The sequence below is a fragment of the Momordica charantia genome (genome assembly GCF_013281855.1).
Source record: "Momordica charantia cultivar OHB3-1 chromosome 4 unlocalized genomic scaffold, Mcharantia_2.0 BLBB01000004.1, whole genome shotgun sequence".
In the NCBI taxonomy this organism is placed as follows: domain Eukaryota; kingdom Viridiplantae; phylum Streptophyta; class Magnoliopsida; order Cucurbitales; family Cucurbitaceae; genus Momordica; species Momordica charantia.
The window spans coordinates 984,687-994,567 of record NW_028275162.1 but is presented as its reverse complement, the minus strand read 5'-3'; the positions used below and the strand labels follow the sequence as shown (position 1 = coordinate 994,567).

Below are 9,881 nucleotides of genomic sequence, written 5' to 3'. Positions count from 1 at the left end.
AATAAAATAAACACAATTTCGTGTCAAAAAATAAAATAATAAAACGCAATTTCAATTAAATAAAATAGTAATAATTGAGAACAATAAAACGCAATTTCAATTAAATAAAATAGTAATAATTGAGAACGGATAAATAAAAAATTAAAATCTCGAAATCTATATATATAAAAATTTAAAAACTCAAATTATTTGTGAAATATAGTTTCTATTAGGACCCGAAATAATTTCTCTTACATTTATACTAAATTTACTCACTATATTGATTTTTTCAAAGGCATTACTTTGTATTCGATTTCATTAAATTTACTCTCTATTGATTTTCTAAAAGGCATTATTTCGTATTCGATTTCAAGGAAGTTGTAGAATAATTTTTTTTAATTATTTATATAATTCAGTCCGACAATTTAAGAGGTTATTGATTTAACTAACAAATTTGTGTAGTTGAATTTGAAGTTACCTTATTATCATTAATTTTGAATTTGGGATCAAGCTTTTAAATATTGTGAAGTATTTGTACTAGAAACACTCAGAGCTTTAATGTTTTAAAGCAATTTTAAGTTAATCTCAAATATGATATTTTGAATGAAAATTTATTTTAATGGTGGTAAAATCTTTTTATTAAACGAGCATAGCTCAACGATAATTGACATATATATCTTCACGTTAACATGTTATTAATAAACTAGATACATTTCGTATATATCCACAAACACTTTAATACAATATGTCTCACTAAATTAAAGTATATAATTTTATCGGAATATGATTGGTATATAGTTATTTTCTTAGACTATTTAAAATTTATATTAAACATAATTTTCTTTTTTATTTTTGTTGAGTGGGTATCTCTAACGTACAAGCTATTGTTTCTTTAACCATGATGACATTTTGTTTTATTTGTTGGTTGAGCATATCCAAAATTAGTTTTAATCGATATATCATGGTTGAATTTTATTTAAAAACAAATTATAATTGAGTTCTTACATTTTAGATGTTGCGTTTATTTAATTATAAATGTTTTAAACAGTTTCAATCATGTATTCGAATTTTAAATCGTGATTTTGCATGACTTTTATCTTTTAACATCGATAACTAAAATGATGATATAATATATTTTAGTCAAATATATTATTTTATATTAATATTGGCTAATTTACAATAACATAATATATAAAGTGATAAATTGAGGTGCAGACACAATCCTATAATTATAATCATATACTATGAATTCAAATTAATGTCCTTGTTTTCAGTTACCCATGTCAAATCATTCACTAAATGACAAAGAGGAAAAAATGTGTGGTTCCAATTCATCTAAAATTGAACATCATATAATATAGCCAAACCTAACAAGAAATATCGTAGTCCCATATATTAATTTGGCCCACCATAGATTATCTTACGTCATAAATATTATTGACTTATCATCACTTATTTGAGAACATGTTTAACGTGGGTACAACAAAGGCATTAAATTTGCCTTAGAAAATTAAGGGGAGAAAGTATAGAAAAATTTAGTGATTAATTATTGGTAATTACCAAGTTGACGTTCTTTCTAAAAATAGTTGGAATTTTCTCATCCCAACGTAGAATTAAGAATTGATAAAATTTTACTAAAGTTGCTTAGGGAGTTAGCTAACTTAAGATTGCTTCAACCAAAATACGCTTAACTTGAAGTTGAAGTTCTAATGATTGAGTCATGAAAAACAAAAAAAATATGTACAAATAAGTTACTATCAAATTCTTAATCATATTTTCATGATCTCAAATTCCCTTCATTCAAAGATTAGGTCTCGATTTCTCAAGAGTGGAAGTAATAGAAAAATTATACGAATTTCTTCTTCCTTTCTGTATTTATAGGAAAATAAATAATCAACTATTAACCCACTAGTTTAATCACTAAGCTACTAAGCCCTACGAGCTTTTTTCAGCTTACATTCATTCACTCCAACTATTAATTAATTAACAATCAACAATAAAATTAACCATCAAATATAACTCTTAAAATATTGGAAATACTAACACATGTTTATACTCATCCTTAACATGGTTACTTTCTTATCCCCACAATAAATTGCTTGGACATAAAAGGAAAATTGGAGATTTTATTCCACTGTAGAAATCAACATTTTAAACTTAAAACACATTTTTTTAGAAGGCAAATTTCAACTTAAATAGATAAGATCTCCACAAAACCTTGAATTATATCATCTAACTACGAGAGTGATAATAATAATAATAATAATAAAACCCTTCCTTCAAACCTCTAAATTTAATATTCCTAGAATTAGTATACCAAATCTATGCCCCAAATGTCCCCTAAAAATTTAGTCTATGAACTTACAAGCTTCTCTCCATAAATTGAAATGCTTAAAATCTTTCCCTAAATTTCTAAGGGAGTGTATGGATCGGATATATACCTTCTCTCTATACCTAAAAGTTTAAAAGGATAGTGATATATACACATACATACATTTAACATGTCTCCCTGTTATCGTAAAATCTATGTTTGAGTTGTACGAAGAAAACAAGTTATAAATTTAAATAATTTGAATTTTGATAGATTTTGTTTAATTATTAATTTTATAAGTTAAATTTGTAATAAAAGATTCAAGTAACATAGGTTTAAGTTAATCCAGAAGATTAGGCAAACTTGGAATATAGAAAAATCAAACCGTACCCTCATATTAAACACAATTCTCTTGGATTCTTTACTCGAAGCTACACCAAACCAAGCCTAATTAATCCGCACTACAATATTGATTGTCTTGTCTTTTATTTGTTCTTTGTTGTAATGATTGGCTGTCTGTACATAGATAGGCCAACTAATGTAGAAAATTGATGAATGTCGTTAACGTAGCATTGATTCTCTTGCTCAATGAAATCATAAATCGATGAATGTTGTTAAACGTAGCATTGATTTTCTTGCTATATGAAATCTTCAAAAGAGAAATATTGATAATCCATGTAAATAAATTAAATTTATTCAATCTATCAACTTGAGCTTTTAGATTGAGTAGCGGTTTATTCATCCTTAATAAAAAGTGAGAAGCCGAGCCAATATGATTTTCACTTCTGGGACAACTTTATTTATGAGTTGGATCCTTATTCAATTGCCAATATTTTAACCAAATTTTTTTTTTTAATATTTGTAGCCTTTGATATCTTGTTAAAGACAACTATTTATTTTTTTCGAAAAGGTTGTTAGAGGCATCTTCAATTGGTGATTTAAGCATTTGTACTCATCAATTGAAGCTGAGCCAATAGATTTTCACCAATGGAACAACCTTATTTATGAATTGGATCCCTATTTAATGGCCAATATTTTAAGCCTTTGTATTGATTCATTGAAACTGAGCCAATAGATTTCACCAATGGGACAACCTTATTTACGAGTTCATCCTCAATTGCCAATATTTCAACCTTATTTTTTTTTTCCAATATTTGTAGTCTTTGATATCTTGTTAAAGACAAGTACTTTTTTTTTTCCTTTTTTGAAGGGTTATTAAAGGCATCGCAGTCGATGATTTAAGCCTTTTTTATTATCAATCGAAGCATTGTTCTACTCCAATCACAAGATTCGAATCTCCCGTATAACTTACAACGCTAACAAATTTGGTAAACATTTTTCAGTCGAGATCAGTCTCTCCTTGATGGAAAGAATTAAAGTATAGTTGTAGATATACTACACCCTCTAAAATATAGACCCTTTAATTGCAAAAGCCACTTTTTTCAATAGGCCTAATCATATTTGAGATGAAATAAAATGCTTGAGTTATCCAACTTCCTCTTCAACAACAACCTTGCTCCTCTCTGTTAAACATAGCCATTATTCCAACATTTTTATTCACAGCTAGGCAAATGAAGAAATAGATAGCATACACATGCTAGAAAAACAGTAAAAGTTTTTGACCACATTATATACATAGGTTAGGCTAAATATATATATTTTAGTTTTCAACTTAGTTTTATGAAAAGGTTTTATCTTATGTTTTTTAACACTTTTCAATTACACCATTTCCAGTTATGAATGTTGAAGTTGTCTAATAATAAGGTTAGAAAGTTAGATGATATGATACTTTAGCAAATTGACATATAAATTTAAACGAATAATTTCTACCGATTTCTTAAAAATTTAGAAGAGATTAAATTAGAAACCTCTCTTCCAGCTTACGTTGCTGCGCTTAGCTTTCATTATGTCAATCAGAGGTGACTTGGCCCGTTTTGTCCATCACCAATTGAAGCAACACGTGTTTGACCAGGCAGCTCCAATTCCACCTACAACATTTATTTTGCTACTTTTATGTTTTGTTTTTAATTCTGTTTTGTTGTACTATTTTCTACTGGCTTTCTTTCACACCTAACTAATAGCATTAATAGGTTTTTTTTTAAAGGTCTAATTATCTTCACCCTTTTCCTTGAAGAATTGTAACTATTTCTAACAGGGTCGAAATTAGCAATATTAAAAGCCTTCGTTAAACCCTTCATATCATAGAAACCTTCGTTTATCAATTATAAGATTGATGTGCATAACCAAAACATTGTCATATATTCATTATTATTTTTTTTTTGACGAGAATTTGATGGAACACCTTATTTGATGGGTGGTTTTGAATAGATTGGGTGATTCATAAATAGATAGAACTAATCCACCTACTAGAATTAATTTTATATCATTGGATATGTATATGTAACAGCCACATATATACCAGATAAGCTAGATACATAGCATTTAAATCTTGTGAAGTTAAATTTTGTTTTCAAATAGTAATTAAATTGTGGCTAAAGATATAACCATTTTCAATTCATGCATTGTTATAGATGTGTAGTCAAATTCAATGCGCGGTTCAACATAGAACAAATTAATCGTTTTTGTGCTGATACATCACCTCAACTGTACTGATATATATGGTGGAATCCTTAATTACTGAAAACAAATTTGTCTCTTTTAATTTGGACGCTAGTCTCTGCAAATCAGACTATTCAATCAAACTTTATTAACAGAAAAGGCCCTAAAAGTACAGGGGTGGTTTCATGAAAAAAAGATGGCCGTATAGTTAAATTATTGTTTTATTTACATATTTGAATCTATTATTATGACCACTCGGATGCTGATTTTGAGACATAAAACCCTAACCCGGGTTGTCTTTTTGGTTGAAATGGGATGGTGGATCTGGTTTTCATCATTTGCGCTTAAATAAAAAAAAGGAAAGAAGAGAGTTTGACTGCGGTGCCTCACTTGAACAAATGTGATTAAAGTCCCACATTTGTTAGATAAGAAGATCGAAGATCTCATTAGTATACGAGTGAGGAACAACATCTCCATTGGTGTAAAACGCGCGTTTTGAGTGACACTAAAAGCAAAACCATGCTATAAGGACTTATGCGTAAAGTGAACAATATCATATACCAATGTATGGTGGACAAAATCTACTTTTGTTAGACGGATGAATGACTATTTGAGAGGTGTCAACTAACAAAAGTTAATAATATATTTGGTTTTGAGATGGAGACAAGATTGATGAGTCCAAAGAACCACATGGGGTTATGTCTAAAGCGGGGTCATTGTCTTGAACCATTTTTTTTATTTTTTTTTATTTGGTATGTTGACACGCATGTCAGGTTAGTAAAACAACCATTAAATGACACATAAATTTTTTATTAACTAGTTTTAAACGATAAAATTGTTAACATATTAAACATAAAATTCAAAAGTTTTAAACGATAAAATAACTAAATTGAGAAAAATCTAAAAGAGCTGGACCACATATATATTTTGCCTCCATTTTATAAGTTACGTGTCCTTTAATTCTATCAACGAATTAATGCTGGCGACGAAGCTATTAAATTAGACCTAGATTGATTTGACACAAATGTAGTGGCATAAAATAAACAATAAGATAATAGCCAAAGAAATATACTCTTGGAATTTGTGTCTCAAAAAAGAAACAAAAAAAATTGAATTTTCAAACTCTCCCAAAAACAAGGAGGAACACGTCGATTTTGAAGGGTTTCAAAAACGCACGTGTGATAGAATTTAGATACATTAATTTAATTAAATTTTTTTCTGTCAATTTTCAGATGATTTTGCGACTATAAAATGGGAAGATTCAGTAGCTCACAAACCATCAAGATCAATCCTTCCTTGTTCTAACTTCCAAAGAACCTCCCTCATTTGTAATGTTCAACTCTTTTTAACTTTTTTCTTTTTTCATCTTTCAGTTATTTCTTTGATTTTTTAGAACTTTTGTTTTTCTAATTACTTTTTGCAGGCACTGAATCAACACACATCTTTCATTAATGGAGATTCTTGAAGATTCAACAACTCCCATGAGCCCTTTGAGCCAATACTTCAACACCTCTGAAATGTGTGTTTCTGTTTTGGGAGTCCTCGAACTCGAATCTCCGATCTCTCCCCCTGACGCCATTTCAATTGTAACTGATGTTCTCCTCCCTGCCAACCCACGCTTTACTTCAATCATGGTACCTCCACTCTGCTCTAAAAATACGAATAAAAAGTTAAAATTACTCATTCAAACTACTGTAATGTCATTTTCTCTCCAATCAACAGGTAAAAGAGAAGTCAACGGGAGAAAGAAAGTGGAAGACAGCTGAAGTTAACCCAAGAGACCACATTTACGTACCGACTTTTCCAAACGACCTCTCGCCTTATGAATACGATGCTTACTTCGACGAATATGCCACGAAAACAGCCACTAAACCCTTCTCCCAAAGCATTCCTTTGTGGGAAATTCACGTTTTCAACTACCCTACAAGCCATGCAGCTTGTAGTATAATTTTCAAGGTTCATCACTCTATAGCCGATGGCTTCTGTCTTATGAACACTCTTTTATCTTGCCTTAAGAGAGCCGACGATCCTTCTCTTCCTCTCACGTTCCCGTCTCGAAAACACTCAAAACAACCCAAAAACGATGCTCGTTTTGGGCTCCTTAGCCATCTCCCTCGTCGAATCTCCTCCGTCGTATCAAACTTTGGATGGAGTGTGATGAAAAACACTTTTGTTGAAGACGACCCAACACCCATCAAGCCAGAAGGAGATTGCATGCAGCTTGTCAAGCCAATTGCCATATCCACCATGACCTTTTCCCTTGATCAAATCAAACAAATCAAGAACAACCTTAACGTGGTATATATATTACTTAATTATTTACTTATAAGGTCGTGATATATTTTGATATCTTTTTCTAATAATCAATATAGGATCAAGATTAAAAATATACCATCGAGATATATATATTTTGATTTGACAGTTTGATATGATCAACCAATACTTGTGTCATGTAAATATCAATAAAACATACAAAAAAAAAGTATCAATAAAAAGTTACCAATAGAAATACTAACAATTATAAGATGGTTAAATTTCAAATTTAATTGGGTACGTATGGGTTGAGCTTAATTTTAGTCTACATAGTCTTCAGAGTTTCAATTTGATTTCTATGCATGAATCATCATTAAATTATCTCTTATCCACTTGAAAAACCAAATAATTTTTTCTTTATTGAAAACATTAACTTATAGTCATATGAAAATAAAATAAAAAATGTCACTTATTTAATATGGTAACAATAAAGCCAAATCGAGTTTAGCTCAAGTGGTTAAGACATCTATCTTTGACTAAAAGGTCACAAATTCAAACCTCCCCCCACAATGTTGTACTAAAACAAATGGTAGCAATAAAAAGATAATTTTTAAGGTTTGATTAAATTATATGAACTGCAAATTGGTAGATTCATGACTTATTTTCATAAGATTGATGAAACTTGTTCTAGCTATAGATCTCCATTCACATCGATATTTTAACCCTGGTGTGGAATTTTGGTTTTTTAACAGAGTATTAATGATGTCCTCACCGGAATCATATTCATCGGAGTTCGACTATACATGCAAGAACACAACCCTCAGTCAAGTGAGAAAAATTCAAGTGCATTGATTCTCCTCAATACTAGGAAGGCTAAGGCTTACAAATCAGTTAAAGAGATGCTCGAAACCGACACCGATGCGCCGTGGGGAAACCGAATCGCCTTCTTGCCAGTCCCAATACCTAAACTAATTGATTCTACCCTTTCAAATAACCCTTTGGAATTTGTCAAGGAAGCCAAAGAAAAAATCATGTTGCAGAGAAACACTCTCTCCGTTTTCATGGCTGCCAAAGTTTTTGATATAGTAAACCACGTGACAGGCCCTGAGGTGAATATTTAACTTAACCCATTTCAAATTTCTTATAATATCTCCAGCTGATTAAACATGGTAATTCAATTTAATTATGATGATATCAATAATATAATGCTAATTAACTGTGTGCTAGGTTGGAGCAAAGTTGTTCAAAAGGAAGCTCAAGAATTCAAGCATCATGATATCAAGTATGATTGGGCCTTTGGAGAAAATGGCTTTGGCCAATCGTCCTGTTAAAGGCTTATACTTCACTGTCCCAGGCATGCCTCAGGTATCCAATCACAACTATTTTCTCACCAAGCTTAAGAGGGTGTAAGGGCAAGAATTTGTATTTCCACGTTTTCATCAAACAAACTCATGGGTTTCAACAGTATCCTAAACCTACTCCCTTCAAATCCTCTCAAGATCATGGGATCGGATACTCGTTTGAACTTTTGGGTTCTGATACCATATTAATATTCATCGAGTTCCTTCTAGAAGATGAGTAGTCCATGTCTATTATAAACTATTGTTAGGTCTCTTATTTTTTCAATGTGAGATACTTAACCGTGTGTGTATATATTTAACGTGTATCTGATTTATTTGTTTGTAGAGTCTACTTATAACAATTGTGAGTTACATGGGAGACTTGAGGATTGTATTTGGAGGTGAGAAGTGCTTCATAGATCAACAGAAATTGAAAGTATGTATTGAGGATGCCTTCAAAAGGACACTGATGAAAGCTGCTAAAAGAAGTTCGATCTAATTTTCGAAGCTGCTTCAAGACGTTTTTACTCAGATATTTATGTATTTCAATTCCACCAAAAGTGCGTGCTTGTGAGACATTATGTTCAATTTGGTTTGTAGTACTAAATTACAAAGTTAATGTAATAATTTTTTACCTATTTCTATATAGGTAATTTTTTTAACTTAATAAATCAATTACTAGCTATGGTAAATCAACCATTAAGTTGAATTTTTTCTTTTTAGTACAATATATAGGGTAGGAATTGAACTCAACATATTAGTTTGAAATATATGTCAATCACTGCTAAATTATGTTCGATTTTTGGCCCATTAAGTCAAAATTTGATTAGGTTAGATTGCTAAATACCGATTAACTCACTTTTATTTTTAAAAGTCATATCAATTAAATCCCAAGACATGAATCTTGTGGTATCACTTACCTATGAAATCTTGTGTTCAAATTTATTGGTGAATTTAATACAAAAAAATCTTTGATGTCTCTTGAATTTGGGTCTTGACCGAATAGACGTAGGTGTCCGATGATAGGTGTTAAAAACTAGAAACCTACCAATTCTAGATTATATATTAAAAGAAAAAGTCCCATCAATTACTAAACATCAATCAATTAAGCTAAAAATTAGCAGTAGAAGGTGTGGAAGGTTAACAGGGTTGGAAAGAAAAAATCTCCTCTTGGGGAATGGGAGTTCTTATGCAATTTTATTCGAGTTTCATCAAATCTTGATTTTTTTAAATTAAATATGCAATATTATGTCGGGATTATGTAAATTTAGATTGGTGGAGGGAATCAAAGGAGCCATGCTTTTTTGAAAAATGGAAATATTTTGATAATTCTACAAAAGCAAAAAGTAAAAAGAGGTAAAATTTTTTAAGAAAATAGATCAAAAGTTTCAAATATAATTAAAAAAAAAAAACGGTTAAAAGTCTCAATTTTCCAGTTT

The 9,881-nt window shown here is 30.4% G+C and overlaps 1 protein-coding gene across 1 annotated transcript; it reads left to right on the top strand.

The window, feature by feature from the left end:
* Positions 1 to 6,032: 6,032 nt before the first annotated feature.
* Positions 6,033 to 9,104, top strand: LOC111016711 (wax ester synthase/diacylglycerol acyltransferase 5). The gene is made up of 6 exons (XM_022292190.2): positions 6,033 to 6,177; positions 6,273 to 6,483; positions 6,572 to 7,147; positions 7,855 to 8,211; positions 8,330 to 8,467; positions 8,789 to 9,104. The coding sequence occupies exons 2-6, from the start codon at positions 6,301 to 6,303 to the stop codon at positions 8,939 to 8,941; spliced, it is 1,407 nt and encodes a 468-aa protein (XP_022147882.1). The 5' UTR covers positions 6,033 to 6,177; positions 6,273 to 6,300; the 3' UTR covers positions 8,942 to 9,104.
* Positions 9,105 to 9,881: the final 777 nt, after the last annotated feature.